Source organism: Manis pentadactyla, chromosome 12, assembly GCF_030020395.1.
Source record: "Manis pentadactyla isolate mManPen7 chromosome 12, mManPen7.hap1, whole genome shotgun sequence".
NCBI lineage: Eukaryota > Metazoa > Chordata > Mammalia > Pholidota > Manidae > Manis > Manis pentadactyla.
The window spans coordinates 57,863,701-57,881,033 of record NC_080030.1 but is presented as its reverse complement, the minus strand read 5'-3'; the positions used below and the strand labels follow the sequence as shown (position 1 = coordinate 57,881,033).

The 17,333-nt window shown below is 36.7% G+C and overlaps 2 protein-coding genes across 2 annotated transcripts; both read right to left on the bottom strand.

Annotated features, from left to right (window-relative positions):
• Nucleotides 1–630: 630 nt before the first annotated feature.
• On the bottom strand, nucleotides 631–1,671 carry LOC118921695 (trace amine-associated receptor 3). Its single transcript, XM_036903651.2, has one exon. It carries the CDS (start codon nucleotides 1,660–1,662, stop codon nucleotides 631–633), a length of 1,032 nt encoding a protein of 343 aa, XP_036759546.2. The 5' UTR covers nucleotides 1,663–1,671.
• An 8,704-nt stretch (nucleotides 1,672–10,375) lies between these two features.
• On the bottom strand, nucleotides 10,376–17,128 carry LOC118921694 (trace amine-associated receptor 2). Its single transcript, XM_036903649.2, has 2 exons — nucleotides 17,099–17,128; nucleotides 10,376–11,371 (listed from the first exon to the last, which is right to left on the bottom strand). The coding sequence occupies exon 2, from the start codon at nucleotides 11,294–11,296 to the stop codon at nucleotides 10,376–10,378; it is 921 nt and encodes a 306-aa protein (XP_036759544.2). The 5' UTR covers nucleotides 11,297–11,371; nucleotides 17,099–17,128.
• Nucleotides 17,129–17,333: the final 205 nt, after the last annotated feature.

Genomic DNA, 17,333 nt, shown 5'->3' with positions numbered 1-17,333 from the left:
AGATAAAAGCTCAAATTGCATATGATGATTTGTAATCATCATTTGCCCATGCTTCTCATATGGGCAGCTCTTTGTAGTGAGATTCATGGTGCCAGGAAATGACTGAATAATTTATATAATGATGGTTAATAATTCTCCCAAGCCAAATGATAAGGTGGCTTGCTAATGGAGAGAAATAGTGAAAACCAACTATAGGTCACGCTTCCTTCATGTATGCACAGGTCACAGTGATCTTCCCTTTTCTGAATTCCGAGAGTAGAATCAGAGAGGAACCCAAACCACTGGCAATTTATTGTCTTTGTTCTAATATTGGGCTTTAGTTGTCTCTTGTGTGTGAACTAAGCCCAACCTATTCTGAAATATCTTATATCTCTTTTGTACATTTTCAACACCAGTCGGAAGTGAATGTTGATTGAATACAAAGTTCACAAGTAATAAATGATTGATTGATTGGTTGATTGGTCAAAGATACTGAATGTAGCTCTTGCACAGGTTACAGAATGCTTATCTGGATTCTGAAATGTAACAGAATAATATTTGCAGTTATCTGGAGATGTGATGGATGGGGCCTCAGATCAAAATAATAGTCTCATTTTCAATACTCTATTCACATTTGTAAGGGCTTTTTTATTAATGTGCTTCAGGAAACAGATTTGCAGTTTCTGAATGAGAGCTGAATATTTTTCCTGACACTATGTACACAAGAGCTTTCCGAAACCATGGATAAAAAAAACCATGTATGAGGGGGTTGCAAGTGGAGTTGAAGTACCCAAGCCACACTAAAAGATCAAGTACTATTATGGGAGTGGAGTAGCCTAAATACGGGTCGATCAGAACAGCAAGAAAACAGGGCAACCAGCAAGCTAGAAATACCCCCATTACTATACCCAGCGTCTTAGCTGCTTTCCTGTCCTTTTTCTTAGATAAGTTTTTTTTCACTTCCCCCTTTGTGTTTTCAGGCATGTTGCTGATAACTCTAGTATGTTGTTTGGAAACAATAAAGATTTTGCCATAAATACCAACCATGATGGAGCCAGGAGTAAAAAAGCATGTAGTGAACAATATTGTCCCCCAAAACTTGTTGAAAGTAAGGGCACAGAAATTGAAGCAAGCAACAAGAATCTCATAGCTCTGCATCCCAGAAACATTGGCCTCAGAAAGAACTAAACTGAAAGAAAAAAGAGCAGGGGCCGACCAGCAAAACGTCAGCAGTCGCTTTATCACTGAAGTGGTCATTGCGGTCGCGTAGTGCAAAGGGTGACACACAGCATAAAATCGATCAATAGCAATGGAACAGAGGTGGAAAATGGAGGTCAGGCTTAGCATCATGTCAAAGCTCGCATGGAATTTACAGAAGCCATCACCAAAGTACCAGCAGCTCTCTACTGATCGCACCATGCTGTATGGCATAATAACAAAACCCAGCAGAAAGTCAGTGGTTGCCATGGAGAGGATCAGAAAATTTGTGGGAGAGTGAAGCTGTTTAAAATGAGATATGGAAATTATTATCACCAAGTTTCCAAAGATGGTGATTACCATGGCTGCACTCATAATTGCATACATGATCACTCGGACCTGAAAAGGGCGGCTGACGGGAGGACAGGATTTATTTCCAAATTTTGGACAACTCGATAGGTCTTCAGGAATGTAAGTTAGATCCATGGTGCTTTGCTGCTTCAAATTCCTTTCTAGGAAGGTGAGTCTGGTGTTTCTTCTCTTCTTAAAATGATCCCAGTAAATTTCAGCTCCTAATTTCAGCTCCTATGATAAAGTTGAAAGTCACCTGTTATTAGTTCATTTCAATTATAATTTATTTAAAAAGTTAAAATTATATCAACGTGTTTGCTTTCTGAGTTATTTGCTGCATTGGAAAATGAAATATTTTAATTGCTCATTCTTTCTTTCTCCATCCTATTTTATTCTATTTCATTCATCCATTTATTCATTTAACATGAGTTTATCTATTGACTGACTACTCCTTTCTAGTTAATGTATTGGAGGCTTTTCAAGAGTTTATTTGACTTATATGAGGCATCTAAAATAGTCAAACTCCTGAAGCAGAGAATATAATAGTGGTTGCCAGGGGTTAAGGGGAGAGGGGAATTATTGTTCAATGGGTATACAGTTGTGATGCTAGATTAATAAATTCTAGAGATCTGCTTCACAACAACTAATCTAAGCACTGCCTCTAGCTAGTTGTGAGCTCCCACTAATAGGTTCAGTAGACTAGATGCCTTATAGGCCCTTCCAGCTCTAAAAGTCTGAATCATTGGTACCTGAAAAATTATTTGTTTAAGTCATCTTCCTATAAACAAATAGAAAACAAAAGAGCAGAGAAACAAGATGAAAGAAAGAAATGGAAAAAGAACAAGGCTCAGTGCAGAAATTCTTCGAATAGTACTTTTGATCCTGGAGCACCTTGGAGCAAGACTAACAGTGTGCTTCTCTCCACCTTGGATACTCCTCCACTCCTCATTGTCTCTCTTCTTTGGTTTGCACCAGTGAAATGTTGTAAGCTTCTAACCTGGGCCCCGTTACAGCATGTAAATGATAGCACTTGATAAGTAATTGTTGATTGTAATATCTGTGTTAAAATATACACTAGCTCCCATCTTGCCTTTTCTTGCCTTTACCTTGTGAAATCAACCCTAAATAACAAGTACATCTTGTCAGGCCTTAATTTACTGCCCTGAGGCAAGGAACCTGTCTATCTTGTTCACCCCTGGATTCTCAGTACTTTGGTTAGTGTTTAAGGAAGCACTAGCTACATATTTTTGAATGAATATCTGCATAATAAATGATAAACTATGGTCATTTAAAATATATATATATATTGTTCCAATAAAAGCAATTGATTCAATGGGATGACACTTTGCTATAAATAGACAAGTTCCAGGAGCACAATTCACGAAAATATCTTCTGGGTTTAAGTTGCTTCTGATGCTGCTATAAAATAATCCCTGATTATTTAGACAACGTTGAGACAAGCAGAGCTAAGAGATTTGCTGTAGACATATTTTACTGATCCCGTAGACTAGTGAGAAGAGAACTAAAGGTAGAGGTACAAAGGTATTCTTAAAGGAAAGACAAGCTGCTGAGTATTTCAGCTAAGTGCACTTGGGAGGGGGTGGCAGTGGTAACACGGGGACTCTTGGTGTTCTATGGACATGATAAAATGGGGTTGTCCTGGCTCTTTTCAGTCCCTTATGCAACGACTAGCAGCTTGCCTCCCATTTAGGGGAGTTGGGCATTTTCTCCCTGCTGAAACTCACATACATGCAAAATTAATGAAAATACTGTGTTGGAGAACACAAATTTACAATTAAGCTAGTACAGTATTTAAATTCATGAAGACATATGCATTTAGAGTACATTATTGACCAGGAAACTCTCTGTCATACCTCAACTGCCCCTATGATCTTACTGATGACAGCCATAACATTGAAACATCATATGGGTGTTGCATACACGTAACTGCCTCTTTTTTCTGAGGATTAGGGAGATTCTATGAGGTATTTCGACATGAGGTCTAATATTCATCTATGCACATTACTGTTTATATAATGGAAATGTCAGATGCTTTCGTAACTGGAGAAGACCTCAAATGGAATGCTTACAAAGACTTATAATGTGATGCAGTTTCCCTTCTCCTGGCTACCTTACATTCCACAGTATGGCTTTGAAATCAGACAGACCTGTGTTGGGTTATTGGCTCCACTACTTATTGACCATATTTCTTTGGATAAGTTTCTCAGTGTCTCTGAGCCTGTTTACTCCTTTATAAAATGCAGAAGTTGTCTATGAAGAGATTTAAGATCATTTACAGTATTCCTACCTTCCGCCCTGCTTTTCCTCCTAAGAATCATGGTATATCCTTCAATTTTGTTTTATTTTGAATCTTCCATCTAATCTATTATGTTGAAACACATGCCTCTATGAATTTGCCCTTTTTGTAAGTTAAAAAGTGTTCAAATATTAATAATTTCAAATCATTTTCCATTGGGATCCTTTCTTTTCTCCCCCTCAAGTTTCCAAGTGCTGAATGATAATAAGGTTGGCATACCTCCAGTCACATACATTTACAAGAAGTCAGATTTTTTAATGCAAGATTAGATTACAGAGCTATAGTTGATTGAAGAGAATCTTCAGCGGGCTGGACACATTGGTTTCAGCAGGAGGAAAGGTGGCTCAACAGCAAACTATAAGTTCAGGATCTAATTACTATAGCCTTAAAGTATGGATATCATATAGGATGTAGTAGAAAATGGGAACTTTTAGTCCATGGTTCTAACAGAAGGAGGCAAATATTTATACATGCTGGCTCTAAGGCACTAACTAAGATGTGCACCACCATTACTATAAAACACATTTCTCTATTCTAAAACCTAACTATTCAGTAAAGAACTTAAAATTGCCGACATGTATGTATGTATGTACATACAGATATATAAATTAATTTTAAATTATGATTTTTTATCTCATTTTTATCTGTTGAAAAAGCATCAGACAAGAAAGATCAGCAAGGAAAGATATGAGCAATTATTGTTACTTTTCTTTAATACACTGACTCAAATTAAGTATAATAAGAAGCAAATTTCAAAGTTTCTTTGTTTGAACACAAATGTGGATAATGTCCATAAAATAGTAGTTTCTTTTTCTCCTTTAAATTCTGATTGATCCATGCTCCCTGGAATTTAACGCACAAGTCTAAAGTATTTCAGGTGATTAGATAACTTAAGGAGAACCACATAAAATTTCAAACTAGCATCTCAAATATCAGGCTCTTCTGAATGCTTGTTCATGGTGTGCCAGTTAGGAAAAAGGGTCTCTTATTGAAACTAGCACCAATTTAAAGACCTGAAACTAATGTAACAGACCGGTCCATTCTTTGTCTTGCCACAGTTTAGAAAATAATGTCTATTTTTATGTAATTTACTAAAAAAATTATCTTTACACAGCTCAAATATAAATTCATTCTTTTAAAGCTCCAAAATAATTCTTAGGCTAAAAGCAGGTTTCATCCAAAGAGCAAGTTTGTGTTAGTTTTTTATTGAACTTGCTAAATAAAGACTAGAGGGCAACAGTGCGGTTTTATAAGTGATTTCCAAATGTGAACTAATTACTTATTACAAAGGAATAAGTGATGTATGGAATATAACAGAACAGATAAGTGAAATTTTCAAATTTATGAAAATTCATGAAAGTGGATTTTTTCTGGTTAATTCTCTCATATCTGAGATAAATCCAAGTGAATATTTAAAGACTACAATAATAACTGTTTGGAGACCCTTTCAGGGATGATAATAAGTAGACTGTATCCAAGTGTAGCACTGAAAACTAAGATAAACAGAAGAAAAATATTTTATCTGTAAATCTACTTATAACTATCTATAGCAGTTTACACATCATGATACCAAAAATTTTAGTGTCTGGCATGTAAATGACTCATTTATTCCAAGAGCTCACAGTTTATAAATAAGCCTTATAAACCATATGGCCGTTGGCAATGGGCAAAGATGACATCTTGTAAACGCTGTCTTCTTCAAAGCAACTGGGAACAGGAAAAACTTTTAAGTGACAGTAAAAACATGCACAGAACAGGCAGAGCAACATCCATTTCAGAAGGCAGGAGCAGCAAGGAGAATGAAAATGCAAAGCAAAGCAAAGCATCTTTGTCATAATTAGACATAAACTATGACATTCTTTGAAAACTAATAGATAAGAAGAATCTTTATTAAAATTAAGTAGCAGAGAATGTGTTAGAAGTAAGGACCCAAGATGAATTGATCGAAATAAATCTTTTGTGAAAACCACATATACTTTTTTTGGTGGATACAAAGGAAAGAATCCAGGAAGACATGCATTGGCTAGAACAACAGAGCATGCTCTGCCTGGCACTAATGAATGTGTCTTCTCAGCATCTGTTTGCATGGAAACCCTGGTTGTAGCCTTTCCTCCCTTCTGTCTACATTAGTCCAGCCACTTTTGTCCACAGCAGTCTCTGTGTCGCCCTACATGCCCACTCCATGACTTGGTAATTCCCTTCCTCCACCTGATTGCCTATCCCTTCATCTCTGACCACTTCAAGGCTCAGCACAAGTACCAATTCCTTCCAGAAACCTTTTTTAACTCTCCCAGTTGAAGTTAATCTTACAGAGTTATAGAATATCGGGAGGGCTGAATATCTTACCGGTAGGGGGTTCCACTTCCTCATCTTACAAAAACCTTTGTTTCCTTCTAGTGCAGTATTTTTTAAAACTGCCGTATCTTGAGCAGTTTGTTTGTATTCCTGAGAAATGTATGGTTCCTGAGATGAAGTCCTGTTAACCTTCCAATACTTGCAACACTTAACACAGAGCTGTGTACATGGCATGTGCACAGTTAATGTCTTGTTGGGTTAACTGTAAAGAAATTCACGAAACCTAGTTAATAAGCACTTTGTCTCATGGATATTAGAGATGTCTGGTTTGGGAAAGATTAAAATATTAGGAAAACAGTAAATGCTGTTTAGAAAGTAGCTAGTAAAATCCCTTCCCAAACAAACAGCAAATGAAACCCAGTCAACAATAAAACTTTGGGGTTTCTTAAAGTTTCTAAATTACTTGAGAGGGGCATTTCCACTACATCCTCTTATTGCTCCATGTATATGAAACAATTAAGGTCTTCCTACTAAATGCTGGAACCAACATTGTAGTTTAGGTCCTTTGGCTCCTGTTCCTGTGAACTTCCCACTCCCTTACTTTCTCTAATAATGGCAGCATTTCATTTCTTATCTATTTGAACAGCAAAGAAGTCTGTGGTTTCATTTGCTAATAGATTATAGTTTCTCCCATCTGGCCCTTGCTAATCAAATCATGGTCCTTACACAAGCCACATCATCCTCTCCTGAGAATATTGTTGAACATAAAAAGATCTTAAGCCATTGCAAAATGTACCTCTTAGCAAGATGCCTGTGTTCTTTGTATGCCCACTGAATTTCAGAAGAATAATTCTAGAAGACAGAGAAACTGCATTTTTAGTTAGGGCACTCTTTGTATTTGAAATGAATGAATAATTCTGAGGAGCCAAGAGCACCTGAATATCTTAAGTAAATGCTGCTTGTAAAAGAAAAATATCAAAAGTGGAATATGTAGCATCTCACAGTGAATCATGTAGTATATAACAAGAATTTTTATTAAGATGTAATATCAAAAAGAAGAGTGCACCTTAACATTATGGAAATCCACAAGTACCTTATATTTACTAAATTATGTCTTGCAGAGCTCTTCAACTTTGCAAAACACATCTTTTCATGCCACTGTATAGAAATTTACAAACCATGCCAAATACATTTCAATGGAAACTTTAAGACCTTTCTTTCATTGAACTATCATAATAATTATTTTCTGATTAGGGAAAAATGCTACTATCTCTACTGCATTGTGCTTGTAATAATTTCTGGATTTTTATAAATTTTAAATATCATTAATCAATTATTTTTAAGAAGAGAATAAATCAGCAATATTTTTATAAGGTAGTACATTCCCAATTCTTTTGATTGATTCAGTACCTTCCCCCTCCTGAAAAGTTAACTGTGAATCATTGAGTGTCTTCTGGACGCTTGCAGGCATAAGGTCAGGAAACTCTAGAAAGTGCAGGGCTGAAGACTGATATCTCTGATTCATGTAAGTTTGCCTCTGCTCTCAAGAGAACTGGCACAGAGAACTTGATCTCCAGGGGCTCCAAGAGAGGAACTAACTGCAGAGTCCCTGGGGAACTGTTCTTTTTCCTGGTAATATTGAAATATTCTGTGTATTTTTAATGTCCCAGATAGTTTCCAGTTTTTTTTTTCCCAAGTGAAAGACAGCAATTTCATATCAATTTCATGATCATTTGGGCTTCCTTCTGGGAAGATAAGGTACCAAACTTTCTGTATATTAAAAATGGGTAAACATGTGTAGGTTAAATTAAATGTTGGCTGATATCCAAAGGAAGAGTAATTATCTGAATCAAAAGGTTTCTGTTTACAATTTGATGCACAATGTAATGAGAAGATATTGTAGTGGGAGGGAAGTATTTATTTTTGCTTCAGGGATTAGTACCAGTTTGACTAGAATCCTATTAAAAAAAAGAAGAAAGCCAAATAAAGTATCACAAATCTTGAAAAACACTAGTTCAGTAAACAAAGAACACTGAATAAGAAGTCAAGAGAGCTGGGTTCTACTCCTGCCTCTATAATTAGCTGTATAATCCAGAGCAAATCACTTAATTTCTCTGGGTTCAGTTTTCTCATTTGTAATGTCCTATAAAATCCTGGGTGTGGAGGGGCAGTGCTAACTCTGGGAAATGAAAGCAGGTTGAATGATGGGTGGCAGAAAATATCTAAGAGGCTGGCTCACTCTCTCCTCTCACTAGCAAACAAGTTAGGATGACTACATTCTGAAATTAAAAAGTATCATGAAAAGATATAGAGAAAATTATTTGCTCTAATAAAAGGGGAATAACTGAGCAGAATCTTCCAGATTCAAATACCTATTTGAATGATGTTTTCAAATATGAATTGGATTCTAACAGAAAGAGAAAAGGAGCATCATAAGCAACTTTATGGCCCACATATGGCTGCCAAATTTTTATTTCATCTGGAAGCACCAGCATAAGCAATAATCACCATCACAACCGTTATTATTCTGTAAAAAAAGAAGGGGTTGTCACAAAAGCCTTTCCAACAAATGTTAACAGGCAAACATACATCAAGATATTTAGTCTTATCTTTTAAAGTCATATGTTGAGGAATTGGGAGGTAAATTTATTAAATATTAGTTCAAAATAGTTCTATCCTACAGTAAGGCTAACATCTATTTTATTCTTTTTTTAAGCAACTGGTCTTTTAAAATAGAAAGTCTTTGTGTGTGTGTGTGTATGTTTGAATACCAAACCAACATAAACGTCATCATTTCATTAAGAACAATTACAAAACAGACTCAATAGTATCCAACACACTGTATTAGCTCTTATAACTGCACCTGACTTCAGTTACTCTCTTCTTGGAAAATCACTTTTCCCATTTATTTTGTACTTGCAGACTCCCACCATTTGAAAGCACCACTATTCCATGTCTATCCTATATGTTATAGGGAGGAACCAACCCACCTTTGGACAGGCAAGCAAGACTAATACTTAAGCTGACTGCTGAATGGTCACTGTTTAATTGGGATCTGTGCAGTGAACTAAGATCAAAGCAAATTTAAGGGCAATTCTGTAAGCTTTCCACAAAGAGAAAAAAATGTGTTAATTTGTTCATTACAATAATGTAAATGAAAATATCAACCAAAAATTATTTCAGTGAAACACAGTTCACTTACACACACACACACACACACAACACACGTAACTCAAATTAAAACTTCATAAGGCAATACTTACCCTCATAGCAAGTGATGCATTCTGAGATGATCTAGTTTCTTCTATTCTAGTGTGCTTTCATTAAAAATGTTGTTTGCAGCCAGTGGTGTACTAGAACCACCTCCCCCCTGCACCCCCCAGTTGACATTATATTTGCAGTTTGAAATCAGCTAAATGAAGCTTATAGATAGATAGATAGATAGATAGATAGATAGATAGATAGATAGGAAGCACAAAGAAATGATGGATTCAAAGCGCAGCTCTTTTTGGTACATACTTTATGTTTATTAAAAATCCAAATACCAATTTGAATGCAAAAGGTGGATGAGCCTGACAAAGAGAGGAAGCACTGAGTAGAATTCTCCTGCTAATAAAATGGAAAATTGCCACCTGCTCTCATTAAGATGAATCAGGAATATTAACATGGATGGAATCTGTGACCTCAGTTACACTGTTTCCACTTCTTTCACTTAAAAACTGGTCAGTCTCAGAACAGTTAAATCCAGTAAAGGCTTAATTAACTCTCAGCTAACAAAGACTGGTTCCCTGACAGAATATGCATTTTTGAAATTATTTCCATATTTATTTGCCTATAATTTTAATTGTTGATGCTTCAAAATACATCTGGCCGGACACTGAGGAAAGAAAAGCACGCCGACACAGCATACCAGGCATGTTTGGTGGTGGGAGTGGGCGGCAATCCTGGAGCTCAGCCTGTGTTTGGATCTAAGTAGGACACAAGTTTTTGTGTGTTGTCCTCACCTCATTCCTGGCTTTTTCTCAGTCTTCTTTTTACCTTTCTAACATTCTCCTTTTTTTCTACCTAGTGGTAGTAGGCAAATGAAGTATGCTGAAAAGGAAGGATTTTTTTTTCAAAGATTCCTTTCTTCAAGTTTTAGAAGCTGAGAGCTTTCCACGGTAGCTGAAATCACTTTAAGCGACTTCATTCTTCTAAGTTCCAGTCCTTTTAATTCAGTTCCCTCACACAATAAGTCTATTCCATTTCTTTTTGAGTAAATAAATTAGTATTCTGGAAATGTGACCTGAAAACTTTACCTAGCAAAATGTACTTAAGCGCTCTGCGAAACCAGGGATAGAAGAAACCATATATTAAGGGATTACATGTGGAGTTAAAATAACCAAACCATGTCAAAGCATCAAACAAAACTACAGGAGTAGAGAAGTTCAAAAAGGGATCCAATAGAATTGTGAAGAAACAGGGAAACCAACATAATAAGAAAACACCCATCACGATTCCTAAGGTCTTAGCTGCTTTTTTGTCTTGCCTCATTTGATTGTTTTGATTTTCTGGTAGGTTATTGATTGCACGAGCATGTTTCCTGGATACTGCAAAAATTTTGCCATAAATCCCCACCATCACAGACCCAGGAGTGAAGAAACCTGCCATAAACAAGGTGGTCCCCCATAGTTTGTTGAACATGACTGGGCAGGAACTGGAACAAGCCACCAAGATATCATAACCTTCTATTCCATCAGCGTAGGCCTCTGAGAAAACCACCCCAAATGCAAATGCCCCGGGAACAGACCAGCAGAGGAGTAGCAAGCGTTTAATGACTGAAATTGTCATTTTTGTGGAATAATGTAAAGGATAACAGATAGCATAAAATCTATCAATGGCCACTGAGCAAAGATGGAAAATGGATGTTATGCTAAGCATCAGGTCAAAACTATAATGAATCTTGCAGAATGTGAGCCCAAAATACCAGCAATTCTCCACTGATCTGATCATACTGTATGGCATGATGGTGAGCCCCAGGAGGAAATCGGTGACTGCCATGGAGAGGATGAGGAGGTTGGTTGGTGTGTGAAGCTGCTTGAAGTAGGATATGGAAATTATCACGGCAAGATTGCCAAACACCGTGATGAAGATGGCTCCTGCCATAAATGAATACATAGCAGCTTGGACACCCAGTGGCCTTTCATTTGGGGGGCAAGATCCATTTCCGTATTCAGAGCAATCCAATGTTTCCTGCAGAAGAGAAAAGCAAAATCTCATGGAATCTTGTCAGATAATAGATAACATATTCAATTTTATATGTATTTTTATAAAAACTCAAGACCTAAAAGACTCAAGGAAGATAATTAATGTGGGAATATTACTTATGATCTTTCCCATTTATTTATCTTAACCTTGCTCTGCAATTTCATAGAATTATAACCTAATAATGAGTTTATATGAATATTATTTACTCTATACTTTCATTAATTCAAATGATACCACCAACATTTACTAAGTTCTTAATTTATGCCAAGGCCTGAAATTAAAAGAAAGGAGGAGGAAGAGGAGGGGGAGGGGTAAGGAGAGACGAAGGAGAAGAAACATGTTTATTACCGAACTAATTAGAGTTGATCCTCATTTGTGTAAGTAGGAAGAGCAGGTATGTATTACTACATTCGCTTCTTCCTCAGATGAGGCCGGAACAGATCAGATTTGATTTAGTGGGACGCAGAGGTTATTATTTGAAAATAGTTTTATCCCTGAATTCTCTTATTTTCACCATGCTCTGGGTTTTTTTCATGCTCAGTCATTTGGGAAGGGAAGGATCATTTAAGGATGTCTAATGACCTGGTAGAATCATCTTCCTCAGCCAAACATGGAGACTTTAAGCAGCTCAGAGCCAGAGCAGCTACATAGGGGGTAGGCAAAAGCCAACTATCACTTCTTTGTGGAGACTAGGTGAACCTCTCCAGGGGCCCTTCTCAGACTTTGTGTGAGGCGCAACAGGCAATAATGGCAGCAGGACAAGTTGTGGTGTGGGGGTCACACAGAGGGTGGGCAGCAAATAGTTGCTGCACTTTAGGAAAGAAGCCATTGCCATTACAGGAAAACAAACAGCACATGCCCTTCTTTTATTGGCTCAGTATGTTCTTTTGCTTATAAAAATCTGATGCTTCTGTGTATGAGCATATTTAGAATAAATGTAACATGTTCATGAATTAGGGTGTTTATTTTTAATGTACATTCAGGGAAAAAGCACTATCCTGATACAAAGCGTAACTTAATATTGCAGAAAACCTTTGGCCATCGATTTCACAAATATCAGACCAGACCACTCACTAACAGATAAAACTATAAATTCTCAGCCTCTGTGAGCAGCATCACACCCTGGGCAATAGCTTACTCAGTGCCCACAGTACACATGCAGAATGGAAGGGACAAGAAAGCAGGAACTTGTCCCTGGCTGCAGAGAGTCTACGAAACAGCTGAAGGGATAAAACACATTAACACTTAAAACCCAAATGATTCTGCACTACAGGTAAAAAGCAACTGTTGCAATGAACCCACCAAGGAGAGGTCGAGGCAAAATGTGCAAAGTTAATAAATGGACAAGGGGGTTTCAGGCTGGGTTATAAGCAAGAATGCTCCAGCAGGGTGGGACTTCTATTGTGGCTCTCAATGAGTTAGTGGGATTTGAACAGAAATGCAAAAAAGCTATTCCAAACAGAATGCGGGGTGAAGTAGAAATATGAAGTTGTTCACAAAAGTTTGAAAGTCATTCGCAGGGTCTCTGAAACAAAACAGAGAAAATAGGGGGTTTAGTAGAGGATAGAGGGGGAGAAGAAGGGGTTTCTAGTTTCACTGTTGCCCCCAAGCTGTTCTTAGCCAGAATACAGTCAAGGAACTTTCCCACTTTGTTCTCAAACTTAAGGAGTGATTTTGAAAAGAAAATAAATTAAAAGCAAATTAAGTTAGCTACAGGAGAATGAGTACAGATTTGAAATGAAAAGCTTTCTCCAATTGATTTTTTAATTGAAGAATAATTGGTTAATAATATTGTATTAGTTTAAGGTCTACATCATAGTAATTTGATATTTATAAAACATTGCAAAATGGTCAGTATAAGTCTGTCACTATACAAAGTTGTTATAATATTATTGTCTATATTCCCTATGCTGTACTTTTCATTCCCATGTGTTACTGTTTTATAACTAGAAGTTTGTACCTTTTAATCTCCTTCACCTATTTCATCTGTCCCATCATCCCTCTCCCTTTTGACAACCACCAGTTTGTTCTCTGTATCTATGAGTCTGTTTCTGTTTTGCTTCATTCAATTGTTTTGTTTTTTAAATTCCACAGACAAGTGAAATCATATGGTATTTGTCTTTTTTGTCTAACTTATTTCACTTAGCATAATACCCTCTAGGTCCACTTGCATTGTCACAAATAGCAAAATTTCATTCTTTTTTATGGCTAAGTAATAGTCCATAGTATATGTGTATCACATCTTCTTTATCCATTCATCTACTGATGGACACTTAATGTTGCTTCCATATCTTGGTTATTGTAAATAATGCCACAATGAACATAGGAGTGCATATGTCCTCAAGTTAGTGGGGTTTTTTTCCTTTGAATAAATACCCAGAAGTGGAATTGCTGGCTATTTCTATTTTTAATATTTTGAGGAAACACTGTACTGTTTTCCATAGTGGCTGCACCAGTTTACATCCCACCAACCGTGTGTGTTGTCTCCATTTTCTCAACATCCTCGCCAATACTTGTCATTTCTTGTCTTTCTGATACTAGCCATTCTGTCAGTGAGGCATTACCTTACTGTGGTTTGATTTGCCTTTCGCTGATGATTAGTGATGTGGAACATCTTTCCACGTGTCTGTTGGCCATCTGGATGTCTTCTTCAGAAAAATATATTCAGGTCCTCTGCCCATTTTTTAATTAGATTGTTTGTTTTTTTGATATTGAATTGTACATTTTCTATTAAACCATGGATGTTAACCCTCCAACTGATTCTAACTGTTGAAGTCCAAGGCAATTTTATCCTCTTTATACTTCCTGCTCTGGGGCCCTGTCCCACCCTTGCAGGACTAATCTGTGTATGATAGGACACATTTTAGCCATGGAACTAAAGATGGGGATGAGGGGGCACAGGTGATTATAATCACAAAATAGGAACACTACCAAGCTGCATTTGAAGCCTCTGCCAACCAATGTCCTAACTGCTGTTTATAGAAATGACAGACATTCCTGAAAGAGTTTGTCAGAACATTTTTATCTAAAACTTTCTAAAATGCATACAACTATTTCTGAACTGTACTTATTTTAGCAGCTACTATAGGGGTTTCTAATATGTACATAGCATTTATCTCCTGTTTCTCTCAACAGGGAAGAATGTAGGAGGAAAACAATGAGAAGCAAGGAATTTTCACCCTTCTTGGTACCAAGTCTTTCTAATTACCTGCTGATCAACTAAACATCAGCCCAGAAGAAAATACTGGGAGATAAGGCAGTGCTATGAAATAGAAAAGAAGGTTCTAATCACTTTTAATATCTTCATTAAAAAGTATAGGAAAGTGAAAGAAAATCTTGGCTGATTTTTAAATCACTTTACTTCTTAGAAAATAAAGCTAAGAGAAAAAAAATTTCATTTTAGTGAAAATGGCACACACACACACACACACTATTCTTGTGCTAAAGGCGACTGCACAATAATACATTTTAGGGTTTAATTGAAAACTTCTCTTTGTTCCTGACTTAGTGACTTTGATATTATTAATCAGCTTACCGTCCCACTTTTGAAAAGGCCATATGCAATCATTCCAAGTTTCAAATCACAGGGCATGGAGCCAGACTCCCTTCCCTTTTAGTGTTCAGGAACTTTAATTGGCCAGTCAGCTCTAAGAACTATAACAGAGTTTTTTGAAATATGTATGATGCATGTACATAACCGTGTATTATGAGTCCAAGTCAATTTACTTAATAGTATTTGTATTCCTCGTACACCTGCCACACAGCAGAAAGGGGCACATCAGATGACTATCTGGCAAGTTCATCAAACAGTACTTTTATGTAAATTCCCTTTAAACATCATCATTCTCCCTGGTATAGCTGGCATGTTTCTTGCATGTGACATCCATTCATGAAACCTTTCAATGGCTATATCTTAGACATCTTTGAGGTTGATTACTGTGGAAGCTAAATGTATAAAACAATATTATCAAGGCTATATTTTTCAAGTGTCATTTTTTTCTAGTTTTTTAATCTATTAGTATAAGTCACATATAGATACATGGATTGTAACAGAATAAAATGGAAATTCTGGGCTTTTCTTCATTACTGTAAGGTTTCTACAAGAAGCACAAACATTAAAGATTTGGAACACAATAAATTGCCCATTCAGCTTATGAATAAATACTCTGTCTAAAATTTATTCTCCTAAATTGTTAAAATCAAAGTGTTTTCTACATTCCCCAAGAAAGTGATTAAATTGCAGGACCATGACCATGATAATAAAGAATGTTCTGATTTTTCTTATGTGATCTCATTTCTTTTTACCTTATATTAAATTGGTAAGTGCTTCCATATTAAATATTCCTCTGCTGTAGCAACCACTTTTTAAACTTTTAAGGGTCTTTATAAAGTCTTTCTTGCTAATCCTTGAATTATTTTGCCCTTACTCAAGCTGTTCATTTTTTTTCAATTTCTCAATTACTATCAAATATTCAATGTTGCCATCATAACATATTAAATAATAATATGAACAGCGTTAGCACAATGACTGATATATAAAGAGCACCATCAAAGGTAACTTTTCTCTCATCTGTCTTTTCTTCATTCCTTTTTGGGATGAACACCCCATGCAAGAACATTTTTGATCAGAATAGATTTCTCTTAAGGAAGTAAAGTAATAGATTGTATGTAAAAAGTCGTGGTAACTACATTAACCTCTGCTTCACTTAGGTGAACACTGATGATAAGTCATTTACTTAGCTGCTTATAAAGAGGTAACCTTTTCCAGGATTCTAAATTTGTTTCCCTGGCAACACGTTGCCCTGCCAAAAGGCTGCACATTATCCTGTTCATATATTCAAAAACTCTGCTTTTTATTACAAATTCATATTAAGTCCGATGCCTACCATCCCTAAACTTTCTCTCTGCACATGACCAAAAGCACAGAAGAGGAATCGAGGTATCAGCAATGCTACTGCATTATTAAGATGACGATTTACTTCCTAAAAAAATTTCAAGGAAGAGAATGCAGATCTGTCCTTCTCAATCCCGTCTCCACATACCTGTTGCAAGGAAGATGTCATTGCTGATTAAATTCCTTACTGAAGGAACTTTATTTCTTTGTTTCTTTTCTAACTACTGTGAATGCTCATATGGAACCTGAACTATGTGAACTGTGTTCTTTTATAACTTAACAGTTAGTCTCAAAGGAGTTGGGTCTGAAAATTGAAAAAAAAAAAAAAAGGAAAAACAAACCCTTGCTTTTCTAAAGTTTAACAGCTTAATAAGGCTAAAGAACTCCTTCATCCTCTCAGGAGTCTCTGCTTACCTAAGTTTTCATCACCTACAGCTCTGAAGTCTCCAAATTTGCTATTGTATAATGACTAACAGCAGATCAGAGCAGTTGAGTTGCAGGTGGCCATAGGAATCTGATCCCAGCTGCACATGGATGGGGTCAGTGGTTCAGGTAGAAAAATGGTAATGCGTCCTCTACCTCTTTAGCAAAATCTGAGACTGTCATAGTCTACATTTTGCCTTACATTCCAGACACTGAGAAAGAGCTCACCACCCATTGTCTTTCTCTCTTTTCCTTTGTGTAAACGTGACTCAAAGTACAGATCTCAACAACCCTCTTAGACCTGGAAGAATGAGGCATAATTAAGGAACACACGTGATGATGCCAACATCTCAGATGCTACTGGCTTACATCAACTAACAGATTGAAGGACCTACTTTCTGTGTTCTTTTAAAATGTGGAAGTTCATTTTGCAGTGATGGGGTGGCCTTGGAGGCACCATACCCCAGATGTCAATGAAATATAATACTGGTCATTTCAAAATGTCCAGGCTCTACTTGAATTTAAATGACAGCTTCTCCGTGTGATCTCAGTGAGTGTGACTCAGGGCTGCTCCATGGCACGTGACTTGTGTGGTCACACAGAGACCTGAGCTTTAAGGCCCCCACGTGG